At 38.7% G+C, this 22,774-nt stretch overlaps 1 protein-coding gene across 1 annotated transcript in view; it reads left to right on the forward strand.

The window, feature by feature from the left end:
- Nucleotides 1-22,774, forward strand: part of NAA25 (N-alpha-acetyltransferase 25, NatB auxiliary subunit) — a 70,725-nt gene that overhangs the window by 35,663 nt on the left and 12,288 nt on the right. Inside the window, exons 10-16 of the mRNA XM_060193071.1 lie at nucleotides 3,053-3,222; nucleotides 5,840-5,952; nucleotides 8,954-9,161; nucleotides 10,546-10,635; nucleotides 13,967-14,147; nucleotides 15,914-16,013; nucleotides 21,578-21,729. Coding sequence (XP_060049054.1) covers nucleotides 3,053-3,222; nucleotides 5,840-5,952; nucleotides 8,954-9,161; nucleotides 10,546-10,635; nucleotides 13,967-14,147; nucleotides 15,914-16,013; nucleotides 21,578-21,729 — 1,014 coding nt within the window. The remainder of the gene's footprint in view (nucleotides 1-3,052; nucleotides 3,223-5,839; nucleotides 5,953-8,953; nucleotides 9,162-10,545; nucleotides 10,636-13,966; nucleotides 14,148-15,913; nucleotides 16,014-21,577; nucleotides 21,730-22,774) is intronic.

The following is a 22,774-nucleotide window of genomic DNA, read 5'->3' on the forward strand; positions in this document are numbered from 1 at the left end:
TAAGTATGACCTGAACTGGAGTTGGTATTTTGCACCAAAGTGAAAGACTGGAGTAGGTGGGGGGTGTGGGGGGGTACAGGTCCAAAAAGGATGATAGTGGACCTAGTGGGGGTTGAATTCTTACATTATGTACACACTATTGTATTATATGTCAACTATAAAAATTAATCCCCCAATAATTAAAAATACAATTAAGTTTATACATGCATAACATTTCCCAGTTTTCCACATAACAATACAGCCCCCACTAGGTCCTCCTCTGCCATCATGTTCCATTTCCCAATTTTTAAAATTGAAAAATGTTCATTAAGCATTTTTTCAAACCAGTGCAGAAATGTATGGTATAGGTGTTATTTTGTAGTTTGTTTACCATCCCCCAAATAAATTTAAAAAATAAAAAGATTTATCAATTAGAGGGAAAGAGAACCAGAGTATCACATTGGTATATGGGGTGCCAGCGATTCAATACAGGACTTTATGCTTGAGAGTCCAACACTTTATCTACTGCACCACCTCTCAGGCCAAATGACTTTGATTACTTGGTTTCTCCAGAGCCAGGGTCTTGCTCTGGACTTTTTTTTTTCCCCCTTCATTTGGGGTGCGGGTAGGGCACTTACAGTGAGTGTCAGGGGGTTTCTCTGGTGCTATAGCATCTCCCTTGTGTTGCTGGGCCTCAGACCAGGGCCATACATGACAACCTTAGTTATCTCCCTGCCCCAGAAATAACTCTTGATACAGTGTGATATCTCTCAGATTTGTTTATTTACTAGCATGATTAAGGGTTTATTTTAAGCATAATGGTTTACAACTTGGGATATTCCCCCTAAAATATCTTGGGTACCTAGTCATGTATAACATGATAATTCGTTTCATCTTTTTAGTGACTTAAATTATTTCATTTTAGAGATGAATCTACTCCCTACTGATGGACACTTGAATTATATTTTCTATCTTTGGCTATGATAGACAATATTATAATAAACATAATTGGACTATTACAGTGAATGTTGAAGTAGGGTTAAAGATACTAATTATAAACTGGCACTTTACAATATTAAGCCACCTATTTTTTTCAGCCTTTATTATGTTTAAAATAATATATGATGTATGCTGTTTATATTATTTTTGCCATTTTACTGGAAGGGTAATGGTTTACACTACAGTTATTGACACATGGATAAAATTTCTCATCTCCCCATGTGTTAATATTTTTTAATCAGAGCACTGCTGGTTTCTGGTTTCTGCTGGTGCCGGGGTTGAACCTGGTACCTTGGAGCCTCAGACATGAGAGTTATTGCATAATTATTATGCCCCAAAAGTAAATTTATATATTTTTTGAGAAGAGTTTTAAAAAAAAATTTTTTTAATTTTGCTATCAGTATTAGCACTGGGGATCTTTGTTTTTTCCTGCTAGAAATTGAGAGGAAGAAGAGATACTTACAGCACCACTCCACTACTTACAAAGCTTCCTCCCCTGTAGTTGGGGACTTGAGCCCATGACCTTGCACACGCTAACGCGTGCTCTACTAGGTGTGCCATTGGAGAGTCCTCTGAGAGACTGATTCTTTACTTATTAACTCAGGATAGAGAGGAGAACTTCAGGGGGCTGGGTGGTGGTGCATCTGGTTAAGCGCACATAGTACTAAGTGCAAGGATCTGAGTTCAAGCCCCTGGCTCCCCACCTGTAGGGGACATAGTACTAAGCACAAGGACCTGCGCAAGGATCCAGGTTCAGGCTCCCGGCTCCCCACCCACAGGGAAGATGATTCACAAGTAGCGAAGCAGGTCTGCAGGTGTCTCTTCTCTCTCCCTCTGTCTCTCCTTCCCTCTCAATTTCTGTCTTTTTTATCCAATAAAATGGGGAAAATGGGGAGTTGGGCGGTAGCACAGCGGGGTAAGCGCAGGCAGCGCAAAGCGCAAGGACGGACACAAGGATCCCATTTTGAGCCCCTGGCTCCCCACCTGCAGGGGAGTCGCGTCACAGGAGGTGAAACAGGTCTGCAGGTGTCTATCTGTCTCTCCCTCTCTGTCTTCCCCTCCTCTCTCCATTTCTCTGTCCTATCTAACAGCGAGGACATCAATAACAACAACAATAAAACAAGGGCAAAAGGAATAAATAAATATTTTAAGAAAAAAGAAATAACTAAACTTTTTTTCATGTAGAATCACTATGCTCATATATGCTCTGTTTACCATATGCACTACATGTGCATGGATTTTTAAAAATAAAGATTTATTTATTTTTATTATCTTTGTTTATTGGTTAAAGACAGCCAGAAATCTAGAGGGAAAAGGGAGATAGAGAGGGAGAGAAATAGAGACACACCTGCAGCACTGCTTCACCATTTGTGAACCTTTCCCCCTGCAGGTGGGGACCTGGGGCTTGAACCAGGGGCCTTGCGCATTGTGACATGTACACTCAACCAGGTGTGCCACCACTCAGCCTCCTTAATTTTTTTTTTTAATAGAAAAGTAGAGGAGTATAAAAGTGACCACAGCATAGTTTGGTGGGGCCCAGGCTCAAACCTGGGATGTACACATGATACAGCAGCATGCTCTGCTAGTCAGGTATTTCACTGATCCTGCCAATTCTTTTAGTTATTTGTTTGTTTATTTATTTATTTATTCCCTTTTGTTGCCCTTGTTTTATTGTTGTAGTTATTCTTGTTATTAATGTCATTGTTACTGGATAGGACAGAGAGAAATGGAGAGAGGAGGGGAAGACGGGGGGGGAGAGAAAGATAGACACCTGCAGACTTGCTTCACCATCTGCGAAGCGATTCCCCTGCAGGTGGGGAGCTGGGGGCTCGAACCAGTATGCTTACGCCGGAATCCTATCAATTCTTAAAGATATCAAGGAGTTTAGTCAGTCTAATAATAATCAAATGCAATGTTAATCTGAATAAGCTCATTACTCTCATTTTGTTGTTTTAATGTTATAAAAGTAATATTTCTTAGTTTAGTTTGTTTCTTGAAATCAATTGCCTTGACTTTTAAGTGTTGGAGTGGACAATGGAGACACAAAATACCTCTTTCCTGTGTCCGTATTCAGCTCTTTAGAAGGAGAAGTACATTATTCTGCAGAAGAAGCTGTGAAGTTTATAGAAGATCGCATAACAGAAGAATCTAAAAGTTCACGCCATCTTCGAGGACCACATCTAGCTAAGCTAGAGCTGATTAGACGTTTACGATGTCAAGGTTTTAATGATGAGTACAAACTGGGTAAGAGGCAGCATGGATATTTGGATATCTAAATAGATACAGAGATGCTCTAATGCCCAAGTACAGTATTACCAGAGTCCTACAATTATACTCATGTTCGAGACACAGATATCATCATAATTTTGAATTAATCACAAAATTAGCCATCAGATACCTATTCAGCTTATCATTAGCACCTCTCTCGTGTGTATCTACACATACATACATACATATATGTGTGTGTGTGTGTATATATATATGATTTATTTTGCTTGGTATTATAAGCTTTTTTCTGTTGATTTAAATTTTTTCTAGTTTTTAAAAATATTTATTTTCCCTTTTGTTGCCCTTGTTGTTTTTCATAGTTGTAGTAGTTATTGTTGTTGTTATTGATGTCGTTGTTGGATAGGACAGAGAGAAATGTTGAGAGGAGGTCTGCAGGTGTCTTTCTCTCCCCCTCTCTCTTTCCCTTCTCTCTCCATTTCTCTCTGTCCTATTCAACAATGACGACATCAATAAGAACAACAATAAAACAAGGGCAACAAAAAGGTACTAAATAAATATTTAAATAGAAATAAATAATAAAAAAATAATTATTTACATGAGAGTGGAGGGAGTGAGAAAAAATAGGACCAGAATATTGCTCAAGTCCAGTATAAGTTGGTGCCAAATCTGTGGCCTCTGGTATCTTAGGCATTCAAATTGGTGCTGTAACAGGCTAAACTATCTCCCCTGACGAGAGTTCATTTTTATTTTATTTTTCCTTTGAGGCATGAATTAGTAGCCTTGTGCATATTCAGGTTTAATTTTTCTACGGTAAGTGTGACCTTGTTGGCCTGTGATTTTTTTTTTTTTTAAATTTTCCCTTTTGTTGCTCTTGTTTTTCATTGTTGTAGTTATTATTATTATTGATGTTGTCATTGCTGGATAGGACAGAGAGAAATGGAGAGAGAAGGGGAACACGGGGGAGAGAAAGATAGACACCTGCAGACCTACTTCACTGCTTGTGAAGCGACCCCCTCAGGCGGGGAGCTGGGGGCTTAAACCAGGATCCTTACACTGGTCCTTGGCCTTTGTGCCACGTGCGCTTAACCCTCTGTGCTACCACCTGACTCCCGGCCTGTGATTCTTCACTTGTTTCTTCTGTTGGTGTTCCTATTGACAGAAATGACATTTTTTTTAATACTTACTTATTCCCTTTTGTTGCCCTTTTTTTAATTGTTGTTATAGTTATTGTTGTTGTCATTGTTGTTGTCGTTGTTGGATAGGACAGAGAAATGGAGAGAGGAGGGGGAGACAGGGAGAGACAGACACCTGCAGACCTGCTTTACCCCCTGTGAAGCGATTCCCCTGCAGGTGGGGAGCTGGGGGCTCGAACTGGATCCTTACACCAATCCTTGGGCTTTGCGCCATGTGCGCTTAACCTGCTGCGTCACTGCCCGACTCCCAAAAATGACTTTTCATTATCTAAGTGATTCAGGGTTTGTTATAGAGAGAAAAATGTTTTAATTTTTTCACATCAACTTAAATGCCTGATTTATTCAGTTCCTGACAGTGAATCCAGGGCTTTACACAATGTTGTCCAGTGGCCTCCCTGGCCATCGCCTGGCTCCATAAGTGCATCTTTAAACTACCCCTTCCTGATCCCCCCAATACTGCTCAGCTCTGGTTTATAGTGGTGTTCGGGATTGAACCTGGGGCTGTGGAGCCTCAGGCATGAGAGGCTTTTTGCATAATCATTATGCTATCTCCCTCACTCCATATTTAAACTTTAATGAAAGCTTTTTTTAAGTTTAACTTTGATTTTAATTTTTTTATATTTATTTATTTTCCCTTTTGTTGCCCTTGTTTTTTATTGTTGTTGTTGTTATTATTGTTTTTGATGTCGTCGTTTTTGGATAGGACAGAGAGAAATGGAGAGAGGAGGAGAGAAAGATAGACATCTACAGACCTGCTTTACCACCTGTGAAGTGACTCCCCCTGTAGGTGTTGAGTTGGAGGCTTGAACTGGGATCCTTATGCTGGTCTTAGCGCTTCTCACCATTTGCGTTTAACCCACTGTGCTATCGCTTGACTCCCAAGCTTAAACTTTAATACATGAAAATGTTAACATTTCTTAATTGTAATAACAGGTAATTGAGTTTGTAAGATTCAACTCTTTGTTTAAAACATGCCTTTTTAGATTTTTTATTAATGAGATGTGAGGGGGCAAAATATGACAGTGGTACATGAAATTCTTGGGTCAAACTCAACCTCTTGTCTGAGAAACTTAATACCTTATTCACTGAACACCTCCCAGGTCACTCATTCATTTGTTCACTAACACAAGAATGAGAGCGGGAGAAAGAACTAGAGCATCACTCCTGGTATATGCAGTGCTAGGCGTTGAATTTAGGACTCAGGCTCATGAATCTGATACCCTACTCACCGCACCACGTCTATGCTGCCCAAGTCTAGATTAGGTATTTAATTTATTTTTAATTGAGATTATTTAATTTTAAGCAAATCAACTTTCTTTGTCATTCTCATCCAAACACTTAAGAAAATATTTAATTGAAATAAGTATTTCATATTAGACCTCTTAAGTTGAGGTTGCTTCTGTTCATGAATAATGCAATGTCATTCTTTTCTTTTTTAGGTGATCCAGAAGAATTAATGTTCCAGTATTTTAAAAAGTTTGGTGATAAACCTTGTTGTTTTACAGACCTCAAGGTGTTTGTTGACCTCTTGCCTGCTACACAGTGTACAAAAGTAAGTACAATTCAGAATTCTGCTAGCTACCTATGTTTAATAGGTTAAATGTGTGTAGCTTTCCTTTCTAAAACACATGAGAGCCCAACTCCCTAAATTTTTTTTATTTACTAATAAAACATAGAATCACAGTGTCACTCTGGCATATGTTGTACCAGGGATGGATTGAATTCTGGACCTTATGTCCATGAGTCCCATGTTTTATTCACTGTACCACTTCCCAGACTGTATCTTTCCAGTATTTGGTTGTTACACCAGAGCTGTTATGATCATATTTGTGGGCTTTTTCTTTTGTGAAGTTTTCATCTTTCTGAGAAAAATACCTTGCAGTGCAACAGTTGGTTCTTACGTTAGATATTTACTTAGTTTTTTTTAATTGAAAAATTTCCACTGTGGCTAGACTGCAATTTATTTATTTATTGTTTTATAGAGCTGGGACTCTGCATATTCTCAGTTTTCTTACTGTTGCTTTCCTGTCCCTCTTTCTGAGACCTTGACATAGGGAACAACTGAATATGCTTACTGTTCTGTAATGGAACATCTCAGCTTCTAGCTGAAATTCATAAATACTTGCTAGTATATATCTAGTGCTAATAGCTTCTTCCTCTCCTCCTCCTCCTTCTCCTTCTCCTCCTTCTTCCTCTTCTTCCTCCTTTTCCTTCTACTTCCTCTTCCTCCTCTTCTTCCTCTTCCTTCTCTTCCTCTTCCTCTTCCTCTTCCTCTTCTCTTCCCCCTTTCCTTCCTCCCCCTCCCCTTCTTCGTCTTTGCCTCTAGGGTTCTTGCTGGGACTCAGTGCCTATAGTACAAATTCACTGCTCCTGGAGGCCATTTTTTTCCCATTTTGTTGTCCTTGTTGTTGTTGTTACTGCTGTTGTTGGATAGGACAGAGAAATTGAGAGGAGGGGAAGATAGACACTTGCAGACCTGCTTTACTGTTTGTGAAGTGACCCCCCCTCCCCCGCAGGTGGGTTGCTGGGGGCTCGAACTGGGATCCTTGCGCTGGTCCCTGTGCTTGGCGCTGTGTGCACTTAACCTGCTGCAGTACCACCCGGCCCTCAATAGCTTTGTTTTTTTATTATGTTTGAAAATTGGGTCATTTCATGATCACATGTAGTAATGAATGATCTATTGAGAAGAACTTTGTTGAGATACTGCAGTACTAGCAGTGATAAGTGGTCATTGTTCTGTGAGACAATGGACTTAAAACCTTTGCAATGAGTTTTGTAGTTCTGTGTAAATTTTTCACTGGGGCTAATTTTGCTGGCACGGCCTTTCAAATGTAGAATGACTTCAACAGCTAAAAACTGTGCCACCCAGCAGTATGTTTGTCAGAAGTTGTAGGCTGTCCAAGTAAGGTTCAAATTGAAAACTTTTGAAATAGAAGCCAAATCCTTCTTAAACATTACAAGCCCCAAGAGTCGGCTGTCTAGTCATCTTAAAAAGGCTGTTTTTTGTTTTTATTCTTTTTGTTGTAGAATTTTAAGATAAACAACAATATGATTCAGGTTGTAGAAGATGCTTTTTCCGTAGTAGTAATAAGTACTAGAGTAAAAGATGGATGTATTATTTCATGTCAAAACCTATTGGAAGTTTTTTTTTAGTATCCACTGAAACAAGGCATAATAATTAGCATAACTGACATGTAAAATGGCTTAAAAGAATGAAAGCTGGATAAAAAATAGGAAAGCTGTCAGGGGAGGGGATGGGATACAGAGATCTGGTGGTGGGAATTGTGTGAATAATTGGATATAATTTTTGTGTCAGAAGTGCATCTTTGGATAACCACCATAGTTCTCACAATCTTAGAAACAGGTTTTTTACTTTTGCTTTTTTCCCCCCAAGTTCATGTATACTGGTTTTCTAGATGGCATGTATGAGTGAAACCATCCATTGTTGGTTTTCATCTCTTGGTAATTTGTTAAGCATAATCACTTCTAGTTCCATCTGTTTTGTCTCAAAGGACTCAGTATCAGTATCATCTTTTTTGATTGCAGAATAGTATCCCATGGACTATATTCCCGAAAACTTCTTTAGTCGGTCAGTTGTCTGTTGATGGGTATTTAGACTGCTTCCACTCTTTGGTTATTGTGAATAATGCAGCTATGAACACGGGTACATATGTCCCTTTGAAACCCATTAAGGCCACTGATATGACAAAGTCTCTCCTCTCAATGTACATTCAGTGTAAGAATTTATAGTTTGCCTGCTAGGATAATTATAGGTTTTTGGTAATCTGCTCTTATCTACACTTCTAATTATTTACTTTGCTATGTTGTATCTTATATCAAGTACAGTTTACAAAACACTTTCATGAATTTTAATCTTTCGGTAGGAATGATACTGACAGAGTGGTTTTGATTAGTAGTGAGTTAATGTACCAGTTTCACCAACATTGTATATACTGTTAGGAATTTTTTATTTTAAGCAGATTTGGTAGTCAGGAAAGAATATACTCGTGGTGGTTTTAATTTCTTTTTTTAAAATTATTATTATCTTTACTTAATTGGATAGAGACAGCCAGAAATTGAGAAGGAAGGGGAGATAGAGAGGAAGAGAGACAGACACTTGCAGCACTGCTTCACCACTCATGAAGCTTTCCCCCTTCAGGTGGGGACTTGAACCTGGGTCCTTGTGCATTGTAACATTGTAACCAGCTGTGCCACCATCTGGCCCCTAATTTCTATTCTTGATCTTTTTGCTAGGTCATTTTATTAACTTATGGTATGCTAAAGACTGTTTCTTCGGGGCTGGGTGGTACGCACCTGCTTGAGCACACATACTACAGTGAGCAAGGACCTGGGTTTGAGACCTCAGTCCTCAGTTGCAGGGGGAATGCTTTGCAAGTGGTGAAGCAGTGTTGCAGGTGTCTGTTTCACTCTCTCTGTCACCCCTTTCCTTCTTGATTTCTGGCTGTCTCTATCCAATAAATAAAATAAAGATAATAAAAAATATATTTAAAAAAGACTTTCTTAGACTTGTGTGTCCTTTTTTCACTTTGCAGTTTATTAATCAGTTGCTTGGAGTTGTTCCATTGTCGACACCAACAGAGGAGAAGTTAGCACTGCCTGCTGACATTAGAGCTCTGCAGCAACATTTGTGTGTGGTACAGCTGACCAGGTTACTTGGCTTGTATCACACTATGGATAAAAGCCAGAAATTGAGTGTGGTCAGAGAATTGATGTTAAGGTACCAGCACGGTTTGGAGTTTGGTAAGCAAGCTTTCAAAATGTGTCATAGTTTTCTTATCTGCAGAGACATTGAAGTCAGGTTTTTAATTACTCCTGACATCTTGTTTTAGTGGCTTTTGTAAGGGTAATATTTTGCCAAATGGGAAAGCTGAATTTGGAGATTTTTTTTTTTTTTTTTGTTCTTTTCTTTCTTGTGCTAGGGCTTTGTATCTTCATGATCAGTCCTGGTGGACATTTTCTTTTTTACTTTTATATAGAGACAGAAAAGGGAGTAGGGGGGTTGAGAGGAGAGAGCTCACAGCATCGCTCCACCATTCATGTTTCTCCTGGTGCCACATGTGGTAAATGGTCCTAGTTCATGGTAAAGTGTGTGCTCTACCAGTGTAGAGTCACTTTTTTTTTTTTTTTTTTTTTTAATATACAGAGAGGCAGAGAGAATGAATGAAAGAAAGAAACCACAGCAACAAAGCTTCGTTCTTTGAGGTGGGGCCCAGACTTGAACCTGGGCTGTACACATGGCAGATCAGCACACTATCAAAGTGAGCCATTTCTTTGGCCCTGTGAGCTAAGTATTTAAGTTTCAAGTTTTACATAACTATAGTTGGCTTCTGGATGTCCTTATTCTTCCAGGTCTGTTAAGCACATTGGGACTTACAAGCATATGCTTCGTGGCAATTTTCTGTTTACACTTTTCTATTTTTTTTTTCTACTACTGGGGCATTCTTTGTACCTGTACAACTCCACCTTCTCTGGTGAACTCCCCCCACCCCAGATAAGAGGGCAAGAGACAGAGAAGCAGAGGAGAGAGACCACAGCTATTCCACTTGTTCTTGAAAACTTACCTTTTGCATCGTGCTCCCATGTGGTAGCTGAGGGCTAGAACCTAGGTCTTCAAGCATGGTAAAATGTGCACTCTACTGAGTAAACAATCTCTGGACCCCTCTCTTATAAGCTACATGTGGCTGAGAGATAACCTCACCTAGTAGGTGTGCACTTTGCTTTGTATGAGAGACTCAGTGTTTGAACCAGTGAACCAGGGAAGCTCTGTGCATGGTGGAGTAGTGCTGTGACATCTCTCCCTCTGGGCCTCTCTCTGGCCCTATATATTTGAAATTTTTAAAATTAAAAACATGTTGACTGTATGTGAAGAAAAGTAATATTATAAGTTGGGAGATAGTCATTTTGAAGTAATCTTTATATTTCTATATGCATGTGACGGAATGTAGATAGTCTGACTAGATAATATCAATTTTTAACTGTATTGTGAAAAGTCAGATGAAGTAATGAAGACAGGGCACTTTGCTTTTATCTTTCTCCTGTTACATTTCTTGCTTTAAAAGCTCCGTCGGGGCAGTAACGATTAGACAAATATTAAGATGTAGATTTTTTTTTTTTTCCTCTGTAGGGAAATCCTGTTTGAAAACGGAATTGCAGTTTTCAGACTATTACTGTCTCCTTGCTGTCCATGTGCTTATTGATATATGGAGAGAAACAGGTAAGTTCTGATAAACTCATTTTAAGACAAAAATACACGTGGTAAAGGAAATGTGATGAGTTATTGATCAAGAAATAGAGGATTCAGTAAGTGGTGTTGAGATCGCCTTTCCTTCAGGTCTGATCTCTTAACATGTTCTCTTATTAACTGTTTCGTCGGAAAAATAACTTAGACACTTACTCGCATATTATTCCTAAGGTAAATTAGAAGGAAAGGTGTTGAGCACTACTACTATACCACCAGCTCCCCTGGTGCCGTGGTGGTTCCATGTGCTATTTGGGTTTCAATTAGGGCTTCACATGTAGGAAAGTGGAGATCTAGTGGGTGAGCCATCTCCTGCTCATGGCATAGTTTGGCTTGGTTCTAGGTAGTATTTATGTAAGTCCCGAATTTTTATTTGGGAGTTGGCTCAGTGGTAGACACACATCGAAGCTCTGGCACCACAGTAGATCATTAAAGTACAATTCCATGGTAGAGCGGTGCTCTGTACAGTCTTTCTCTCATAAAATAAAAACAGTGCATGTTGGTGTACCTGGTTGAGTACACATACTACAGTGCAGGTTTAAGTCCCCGGTCCCCCAAAATAGGGAGGAAGCCTAACAAATGGTGAAAGTGTCATTAAAAAACCAAAGAGGGAGCAGTGGGTTAAGTGCACATGGTGGAAAGGACATGGACCAGCATCAGGATCTTAGTTCGAGCTTCTGGCTCCCCAGCTGCTGGGGGTTCACTTCACAGGCAGTGAAGCAGGTCTGCAGCTGTCTATCTTTCTCTCTCCTTCTCTGTCTTCCCCTCCTCTCTGTCCTATCCAACGACAACGACAGCAATAACAACAACAATGATGATAAACAAGGCCAAAATAAGGGGAAAAAAAATTAAAAAACAAAACAAAACACCAAAACTTTCAGAAAGCCATTTTCATTCTGTCTGTAAAAGTAACCTTCAATATTTTTGGGAAATGGTTCCCTTTAAATCTTTTCCAAAAACTGCCAAAAGATATTCCAATATTTTTGCATATTTCTTTTGCATATTCCAATATTTTTGCATAACTTATTTATTTATTTATTTATTTTTGCCTTCAGGGTTACTGCTGGGACTTGGTGCCCGCACCATGAATCCACTGCTCCTGGAGGCTACTTTTCCCCCTTTTGTTGCCCTTATTTTATCGTTGTGGTGAGAGTAACTTTTCATAGTATTTCTTTCTTTCTCTCTTTCTTCCCCTCTTATTCTTCCTTCCTTCCTTCCTCCCTCTTTCTTTCTTTCTTTCTTTCTTTCTTTCTTTCTTTCTTTCTTTCTTTCTTTTTCTTTCTTTCTCTTTCTCTTTCTCTTTCTTTCTTTCCTTACTTTTGTGCTTTCCTCCCAGAGTACTGATGGTGGTGCTGGGGATTGAACCTGGGACCTTGGAGCCTTAGGCATGACAATTTTTTTTTCTTTTTCTTTTTCTTTTTTTTTGCTATTGTACGTATCACTTTCTTTGTTACAATGGCAGGGTAAGGTTTTGTGACAAAAAAAAATACAGGTCCGATTACAGTTTTGAATTTATGCTTTTGTACTAACTAGTAATACTATGCTCTATTACAGTTTTGAATTTATGCTTTTATACTAACTAGTAATACTATGCTAAGCAGAATAGTTTTTATCTTTGGATCAGAAATTCCAGGCCCCAACAGAAAAAAAATCATAAATGATCTTGTGCACTTAAGGTGACCAAGTTGTGTCAGTATTTTGTAGCAAAGATAAAAAAGAAAAATATTAAATGTGCAAATGCTCCTACCTTTGTGATGTTTTTATTAATTTTTCTTTTTTATAGCAGTTTGTCATGAGAGAGTGAGAATGAGAGAAGAGGTAAAAAGATAGAGAAAGGAAGAAAGAACCAGAACAGTGCTCAGTTCTGGTATTTAAAATGGTGTTTAAAATTGAACGTATGGCCTCTGACACCCAGGCAAACAAGTCTTCAACTCCTAATTGTCTGAGATCACCATGTCTCTTGCTAACATTTATTACAGTATTTTTTATAAAAAATTATTTCTTTATTGGGGAATTAATGTTTTACATTCAACAGTAAATACAATAGTTTGTACATGCATAACATTCCCCAGTTTCCCATTTAACAATACAACCTCCACTATGTCATTCATCATCCTTCATGGACCTGTTTTCTCCCCACCCACCCACCCCAGAGTCTTTTACTTTGGTGCAATACGCCAATTCCATTTCAGGTCTACTTGTGTTTTCTCTTCTGATCTTGTTTTTCAACTTCTGCCTGAGAGTGAGATCATCCCATATTCATCCTTCTGTTTCTGACTTATTTCACTCAACATGATTTTTTCAAGGTCCATCCAAGATCGGCTGAAAACGGTGAAGTCACCATTTTTTACAGCTGAGTAGTATTCCATTGTGTATATAGACCACAATGGAGGCATGACAGTTTTTTCCATAACTATTGTGCTATCTTAGCCATCCTGAGTATTTCCTTTTACAGCTTCATAAGGGTCAAATGATTTTATGATGTTCCCATGTGTAAATATTACTATGCTTTAACACCCATACACTATAGTGAATTTTTCTATAAATAGAAGTTTACTTGGATTTCATATTTTATTATTTTTAAAGAAGCAGGAAGTTTGTTTCTGTTTTATCATTTTAACTTATTTTTTAATATTTTATTTTATTTTTGAGAGATGGAGAGACAGAGAGAGAGAATATCACCAGAGCACTGCTCAGCTCTGGCTTATGGTGGTGCGGGGGATTGAACCTGGGACATTGGAGCCTCAGGCATGAGTCCCTTTGTATAACCATTATGCTATCTCCCCGCCCAGATTTTATATTTTCTTTAAATTCATAAAAGAGAAGTTAAACATTGTTGATAAATGTGACCTTTTGAATTGTAGTAGTACAAAAAGTTTTTCAAGTGCATCATTTTAGTTTATTATAATTTTTTTCTTCAAATATTTTTTGTCATACCACTAGTATATTTACTTAAGGAAGAAAAATGAAATATAGAGAAATGTTTGGTGGGTTTTAATTAGGATTCTGTAAGTTCCTTTCGTAAGACCCAGCAGCTTTAAGTTTGCATTCTTTTTGTAAGTATACGTTTAAGAACTGGAGTAACTATTAATGGACTTTTCAAGGAAATTTCATATATATATGAATATAAATAAAAATTTGTGTTTTATATATTTTATATAAATTTATATTTATATTTATATCTGATTCCTTAACTTGTTCTTAGAATTGTCAGGGAAAATATTGTCACTAGGCTTTTATTTTCTGTTTCTGAGAAAATTCTATCTGACAATGTGTGGATAATGCTATTACTGTATTTTGGTTGTAGGTGATGAGAATACTGTGTGGCAGGCCCTGACTTTGTTGGAAGAGGGATTAACTCACAGCCCTTCTAATGCTCAATTCAAATTGCTGCTTGTTCGAATCTACTGTATGCTGGGAGCATTTGAACCAGTGGTGGATCTGTACTCAAGCCTTGATGCTAAGCATATCCAGCATGATACCATTGGGTTGGTAGTATATACTCTGAATAATAAACAGCAATGTGGGATCCTTATATATGGAACTCTCATTTAAATTTTGGCAGTAAAGTTGTTGCTGGTATTAAACTTAAAAAAAACTACTTTTGGGGGTTGAGTGGTAGCTAGTGCATTAGGCGCACATGGCGCAAAGCGCAAGGACCGGCATAAGGATCCCAGTTCGAGCCCCTAGCTCCCCACCTGCAGGGTCGCTTTACAAGGGGTGAAGCAGGTCTGTAGGTGTCTGTCTTTCTCTCCCCCTCTCTGTCTTCCCCCACCTCCATTTTTCTCTGTCCTATCCAACAACAACCACAATGGTAACAATAACAATCAGGACAACAAGGGCAACAAAATAGGGAACAAATGGCTTCTAGGAGCAGTGGATTTGTAGTGCAGGCACGGAGCCCCAGCAGTAACCCTGGAGGCAAAAAACAAAAACAAAAAACAACCTATTTTGCAACCCATTGCAAAGCAGTAGTTTAAATTACACAGGTGTGTGTGTGCCAGAATAAGAATCTGCACAATTTAGAAACAGTAAACATTTTCCTCAGACAGCAAATAGCTGTATACTTTTTATTACTATTTTTATTGTATACTTTGTTGTTGCTGTTTTTTTAATTGTGGACATCCTCCATTATAAACCTCAGATAGAAACAGAGAGTGAGATACACCACAGCACTGCTTCACTGTTCCTGGAGTTTTCCCATGGTGTTGTAGAGGGTTTTCCCACGTGGTGCCAAGGACTTGACCCTGGTGCTCATGCATGGTAGAATGTGTCCTCTACTGGGGGCAGGGAGTGAGCTATCTCCAAACCCTGCAAGTGTGTGTGTGTGTGTGTGTGTGTGTGTGTGTGTGTGTGTGTGTGTGTGTGTAAATACTTTTTTAAACTTTTCATTGTATTTGATAAATCGAGATGAGAAAGGGGAAGCAGGGAGAAAGAGACACCTATAGCACTGCTACACCACCTGTTAAGTTTCCCTCTGCAGGTGTGTGTGTGTGGGGGTGAACTCAAGTCCTTGTGCCCTCAACAGGTGTGCCAGTACCCACCCCTTGCTGTTGGACATTTTGCACCCCTTTTTATTTATGAGAGAGAGAATTAGAGCATCACTCTGCACAAGCAGTGCTGGGGTTTGAATTGGGTACCTCATGCTTGAGAGTCCAGCACTCCACCCTCCGTATTACTTAAAGCCCCCCCAATCGCCCCCACCCCAAATATTTTATTTTAATGAAAGAAAGAACAGAGCACTGAAGCTCAGCTCTGGATTATGGTGTTACTGGGGATTGAACCTGGGACTATTTTTTTTTTTGGGGGGTGTGTGTGGTTATTACATACATTGTTTTTTTTACCTTTATGTATTGACATGAAGTCCTTATTTATGTCTTATAGTTGAAGTCGACAGTTGTACTTTGTTAACCTCAATATATTCTTTTAATTTGTATTTGACTGTTCTTTCGATGAATCAAGCATATTTTCTCTGTTCTTTGAAGAGCTGTTTTAGAAAGACAGCACTCTGTTCTCTTACATCTCAGTGTTCCACTAATTACCTGAGTGTAAGAAATCATAGCACAGAATTTTAGGTCTCCCAAAAAACCTAATTAACTTTACTTTTTTTCCTGTATGAGAATTTTTGTGGCAGGATGTTTTTGTCTTTTCTGTTCGCCTGGTCATTTCTCTGTCATAGTAATTTGAAATGTCGTCTTTGATACTAGAGGTGAGGAATTAACACACTTCTCTCCCCCCCTTCTTTCCTGTTTAGTTATCTTTTGACCCGATATGCTGAATCCCTAGGTCAGTATGCTGCTGCATCCCAATCCTGTAACTTCGCGCTCAGATTTTTCCACTCCAACCAGAAAGATGTGAGTGAAAAAAATTACTACTATTGTTTCTAAATATGTGGTCTTGCCTCTTGAATGCACATAACTCAGAGAGCACCCTTCCTCATGCCGTACTGCACATTGTGAGGTACAACGTGCTATACTTGCAAATGCCATTAGACCATAGCTCACTGGTCGCAGTTGTAGGTACATATTTACTTGAGGTCGTTAGAATGGGTGTGTTTAATAGAATCCATGCAAAGGTATATTAATTTGGGCTTTAACAGTATAAGAAGTGTTGTGTCTTTTGGACCTGTCTTTGAATTGCTGAGGGACTTTCAGAGCATATATGAAACAACCCAGAAGAGTTTACATAGCAAAATTCTATAATAGCATCTTTTCTTCTATGCATTTCTGAAGTTTGCAACTACTGTGCTTTTTTTTTTTTTTTTTTTTTTTTGCCAACAGCAAGTTTACTTACATTTGCTTAGAATTATAAAATTGACCAGTTGAAGGATGTTAGCAATCAAGTAAGATAGAACTTCTGTGTACCATAATGAAAGGATGGGATGAAGACTTGGTCTCCACTTGTTGGTTAAGTAGGAGTTTTTGTGTTGAAAACCCATATGGTCTTTGCTCAGTTGACTGCCTATGCAGAGTCATCCAGGAATGTACTCAGAGAAAGGCACATTTCTAAGATGCTTACTGTCTACTTAATTCAAATCTGCTTCTAAATTCATTGTCTGAAATTTTGTCATTCTAGGTATCTGCCTATTGCTTTCCATTTTCATGATCTAACAACTTGTAAGGAACTTGGCAAGGAGAGTGATTTTTGAGACTTGGCAAATGCTCATAACTATTTCTTTAAGTTAACTGTATAGCTATAGTTTTATCTAATTTCTTAGGGGATTGTTACATTATAAGTCAGGGCAGATACATTTCTGTACAGTTGACTACAAATTTGTTGTTTCCTGCTTGGCTGATATTCTTGACAGTCTTAAAGGCAAGCCCTAGAGGTTTCGTGTGGCAAGAGATGGTGAGCCTTTACATTATTCCCTTTCTCTTCCTCCCCAGGACTCCCTTCTTCACAGCTTCAGAACTCATTTTGTTCCATAAGTCTTGATCAGGGAAAAAGGGAAATAAAAATATTGCTTAAGGGTGCTTAGCGTGGTTTAGATGCCAGAAGTACCTTGGACTTCTAAAATTTCCTAGCATAAGTGGGTATGTGTCATGTGTCCAAGTATCTGTGCTTGTCCTAGCTTTTAAAAAATACTTTCTTTACTTATTGGATAGAGACAGGGAAATGGAGAGGGAAGGGGAAGATAAGAGGAAGAGAGACAGAGACTTCTACAGCACTGCTTTGCTACTTAGAAAACTTTCCTCTTACAGGTGGGGACCAGAGGCTTAAACTTGGGTCCTTGAGCATTGTAATGTTTGCTCTACCAGGTTGCACAACCTCCTGGGCCCCTCCTGTTTTTTAAGAAACTTAACAAGGGTTGGAGGTAGATAGCATAATGGTTATGCAAAGAGACTCTCATGCCTGAGGCTCCTAAGTCCCAGGTTCAGTCCCTTATACCACTATAAGCCAGAGCAGAGCAGTGCTCTTATTAAAAATAATAATAATAATAAAAAAAGATGTTTAACAACAATTTAAAAAAGGTCTTGGGAGGTGGTGCAGTGGCTAAGGCACTGGACTCTCAAAAATAAGGTCCTGAGTTCGATGCTTGGCAGCACATGTACCAGAGTGATGTCTGGTTCTTTCCTATCTTTCTCATTAATAAATAAATCTTTAAAACAAAAAAGAAGAAAAAGAAATTAAAGAAGTAGATCTAAATAAGAAAAATAAAAAGTGTTATAGGGCCAGGTGGTGATATACTTGGTTAATCCATTACAGTGAGCAAGGACCCAGGTTCAAGCTCCTGCTCCCCACCTGCAGTGAGGAAAGCTTCATGAGTAGTTAAGCAGGACTGCAGGTATCTGTTTCTGTCCCTCTGTGTCTCCCATTTCCCCTCTCAATTTCTCTTTGTATCCAATAGTAGATAAAATAAATTTTAAAAAGGTGTTACTCAGACCTTACTGTTCTAGTCTCATTTCTATATTTCTAAATAGGTTTAGGAAACATCTTGATATACTAAAGAATCTTTTTCAAAGTTTTGATTTTTCTGTGAAAAGGAGCAATTTTGCCTCTTGTATCTTTGATGAAGGATTTAATATGGGGGAATCAAAGCCAGTTTTGAGATTTCACTTTTGTTTTTAATCACCCAACATTTTAGAAGAACTTTTTTACTTGGTTCAGTAAAGGCACATAATAGCTCGGGCCGGGTGGTGGCCCACCTGGTTGAGCCCACGTATTATAATATGCAAGGACCCAGGTTTGAGTCCCTGGTCCCCACCTGCAGGGGGAAAGATTTGTGAGTGGTGAAGCAGTGCTGCAGATGTCTCTCTGTTTCTCTCCCTCTCTATCACCCTCTTGATCTCTGGCTGTCTCTATCCAATAAATAAAGATAAAAATTATTAAAGACACATAAAAACTGTATCTAAAGTGTTTTGAAAATAAAACAGCCATACATACACACACACACACACACCCCCACCCACCCACCCACCCACCCACCACGCCCTATCCCACCCCACCCCACCCCATAGTATTATAATATGGAAAGGAGTTCTCCAGGATTGATTTGAGAGGGCATGTTCTCCTCAGGAGATTTTGGGTCTTTGATGTTAACTGATGGTTGTGTATGACAATAGTTGTAGTGAATCTATGTAATGCTGAACTTGACAGAATCTCAGACTAGGAATTACTACTTGAATTTTTTTTTTTTAACCACTACAAAGATGGAGTTTCAGTTATCATATTGAAGTAGATAATTGCTGGGGATACAACAGCAAAGAGCAATGCCTCAAGGCACATATACCTGGAATCTTAATGTTTAACCAGAGTCTCAACACAAAAAAATGGAGACTTGGTATGAACTATTTCCTATAGGAATTTCAGGTTAAGAAAGGTCAAAATTATGTTTTGTGTTAAAATTTTAACAAAAATGTGTTAAACCTTCTGATAGTAGGAGAATGTGGGAGTCGGGCGGTAGCTTAGTGGGTTAAGCGCACATGGTGAAAAGCGTAAGGATCCCAGTTTGAGCCCCCGGCTCCCCACCTGCAGGGGAGTCGCTTCACAAGTGGTGAAGCAGGTCTGCAGGTGTCTGTCTTTCTCTCCCTCTTTCTGTCTTCCCATCCTCTCTCCATTTGTCTCTGTCCTATCCAACAACTATAACAATAGTAACTACAACAGTAAAACAACAAGGGCAACCAAAGGGAATAAATAAACAAATATTTAAAAAAGCTAGAGATGTTCTACATATTTTATTTTCGGTAGTCTTTGGAATTCTCAGGGGTTTTTTTGTTTGTTTTTTCCTTGAGTAACTGATGTGTTTCAGTTCTATTCTTGATCTCTGAAAGGACACTTTTACACTTTAAATGGCAAATTCAGTGGTCTGCTTTTGTAAGACTTTGTGTTAGGGGATTGAATGTTATATTTAGATGGGATTTTATTTCTGGAAAAGGTCTGATGTCATCTTAGTTTGCAATAGCTTTTTACAACATAAGAATTATGACGAGATTTTTACATAGTATACAGAAATGATATGTTTATACTTTAAAATGTTTTTCTTTTAAAGCCTCTACTTTAGATATGTATGAATTCATGATCATCGTTTAGAGGTTTTTGATGTTGATGTAGCTTCCTAATTTTTACAGTGAACAGGGTTCATTTCAGGAATCCACATGGGATCTACATAGCCTCATTGGTACAGAAATGAGTAGAAATAGATAACGGACATTTCTCTGATATTAAGTCTTTAAAGTGCCTGTGGCTTTGTTTTGCCTGCAGTTGCCATAAAGTATTGTTTACTCAAATCATAGTACTTTCTTAGCTTTTATCCTATTGGTAGATGCCCAGGCCCTTTTCTAACTCTACAGCGATACTTCTACTGCAGTGTTAAAGGAGGACTATCTTAGAAGAGAAGCCAGACAATTATGATTCTTTGTTAATGGACTGAATTCCCTCTTTATTGCCCCTAATTTTTCTCTTTCAAAAGTTGTTTGCTTTTTTCTAAAATGGTTTTCCATGGACCATTCAGAACTATACTGTCTATACTTGTTAAGGCTGGATTCTTTCCTTTAATCATACCTTATTTTGGAATTATATAAATTTGATAGGCATCGCCAAAGTCATATTTTCAGCCTGTTAAATTGCTAGATGTAGGTTCCTAGCCAGCTGTCCCCCCCTCCCCCAGTTTTAAGTTCCTTTTGCAGAGGCTGTTGGTAAGCCTTGCTGTTTTTCTAAGGCAAGAGGCCATCAAATAGACATATTTAGAGTATATGAGCCTCTTGAAGGGGCGTTATCATTGTCCTTTATTTAATTAAGCTAGGAGATAAACTTGAGTTCTTCAGATAGTCCTTCTTTAAACCTGCAGGATCACAAGTAATCTTTTTAATTTTCTTGTGTCCGTCCGTCTTTAATTTCTCCAGATACTGCAGGCAAACAGCTCGCCGAGGTGTCCCATGGGGGTTTAAAAGCCGCATCGAAAGCAGTTGAATTAGCGCCCGTGGCGCAATCCCGCGGCCTGAAATGAACCCTGCGAGGCTGTGTATCAGAGGGTATGTTGTTGACTATTAGCCTATTTTCCTATTGGGCACATAATTTAAATGGGGACAAAGAGTTTTCTAGAAAGACTCTTGGAGCAGACATCAGCTTTGAGATTAGCTATCTACTTGGCCCAAAAAGATGCCCTCCTGACTTCTAAATCTGATAACATATATCCACAGCCATGAAATCTTTCCTGGGATTTTCTTCAGTTGTGTGAGGATTCTGTTTCAAATTCTTTATCTTGCCTCTTTTCACAGCACTTCAGCTGTATATGTGAATTAGTCTAAAATCAAAGCATATGGTGTTGATTGTTCCCTTTTACTTGTTTATGGAATTGTTCAGCAGAAGTCTTAGTTTGAGGGATAAGTATCCCTGTCCTTAAGTGTTTTGTTCTTACAGTGGATTATGACATGAACTTTTGTAGGTCTTTTGTTTGGTATTGTATTTCTATCCTGATGTACACATATCCTATGTTTGAATATAGTTGTTATAAATTAACAAAACTAAGGAGCAGTGTGTATTGTTTCAGAAGGACAGTGATTTCTATATGGGAGTATTTATTTTGGTGTCTTTTGGAACCTTTATGTAAAACACAGTTTGTCCTCAATGCAGAAAAACATAGAGTAATATCCTATCCACAGTGGCACTAAACACATTTTTGACTGATACGGTAAAACTAAACCCCCAGAATATTTAAAGATAATAACAGCTAAGCAAAAGTCTGGTGGTATGAGCAGTTGTGACTGAGTAGTAATATTAGTAAAGAAGACATTTGACTCCAGTATATAAGAAGAAGAAAAACTTTTAAGACACGATTGTTGTCCTTGGTGACCAAGACCTTTCGAGATTATATTTAACATCTTAAATTTAGTTTGACTGTACTGTTCAGTCTGGCTAGGTTTGCCTTCATTGCCTAGCCTTTGTAATATTTATGTCAAGGTGATGTTTTTCGTTCCAGACCTCAGAATATATTATTCAAGCTTATAAATATGGTGCATTTGAGAAGATCCCAGAGTTTATCGCTTTTAGGAACAGGCTGAATAATTCTCTTCATTTTGCACAAGTCCGTACTGAGCGGATGTTGTTAGACCTTCTACTTGAAGCAAATATGTAAGTACTGAATAAAAGCAAAAATAGAACTAATAGATTCATTAGATGATTCTGAGAACCATAGGTAAAATTACCAGGCATAATCTAAGTGAAAATGGGGTCAGGGAGTGGAAGGGAAGAACAGAGAAGAGTAAGAGAATTTCAAGTACCATCTCAAGTTTCAGCTAAGTCATAGTCATCATCTGTGGTCCATATTCTATTTACAATGTTCCTCTTCCTCTTGGAGCATAGGATTTCAGGAATTAGTGTGATCCACTTTGTCTTTGTTGGTCTTAAAGATGTCTCAAAGTGAGTAGGAGTCCAGCATGATCTGTGTTTGGGTTCGTTCCACTTTTGTTGAGCCTTCACTCCTCCCTCTCTTTCTCCCTCCTATTATTATTACAGAACTCAGGGCCTGCAGCATGAATCTACCACTTCTAGTGTCATTTTCCAACTTCCCCTCCCTTTTGAAAGAGAGAAATAGAGAGGGAGGAGGGAGAGAGAAAGAGCTTTGACAGTACAGCACTACTTCACCTCTCATAAGGCTTTTGACCTGTGGTGGGTTCCCAAGGCTTGAACACCAGTCCTCAAGCAGGCTAGTATGTTCCCTCTACTGAGAGCACCACTACCCAGACCCCAGCCTTTACTAGTATTACTACTACTACTATTGCTATTGTTGCTGCTACTTTTTTTTTTTTTTTTTTTTTTACCAGAGCAGTGCTTAGCTCTGGCTTATGGTGGTACCAGGGATTTGAGCCTGGAACTTTGGATCCTAAGGCACGAGAGTCTCTTTGTGTAACTATTACACTATCTACCCCTGCCCTTCTACTTCTACTACATTTATTATACTTTTTCTTCTTTTTATATTTATATATTTATTTTGGGTAGAGGCAGAGAAATTTCGAGGGAGAATTAGAGGGGGAAGCAAATACCTGCAGCTCTTTCACTGTTTGTGTAGCTTTCTCCCTGAAGGTGGGGGTTGGGGGCTTGATCCTGGGCCCTTGAGCACTGTAATGTTTGTGCTTTACCTGGTGTGCCACCTCTCAGCCTTTTACAGTCTTTTACA

Source organism: Erinaceus europaeus, chromosome 6 (assembly GCF_950295315.1).
Source record: "Erinaceus europaeus chromosome 6, mEriEur2.1, whole genome shotgun sequence".
NCBI lineage: Eukaryota > Metazoa > Chordata > Mammalia > Eulipotyphla > Erinaceidae > Erinaceus > Erinaceus europaeus.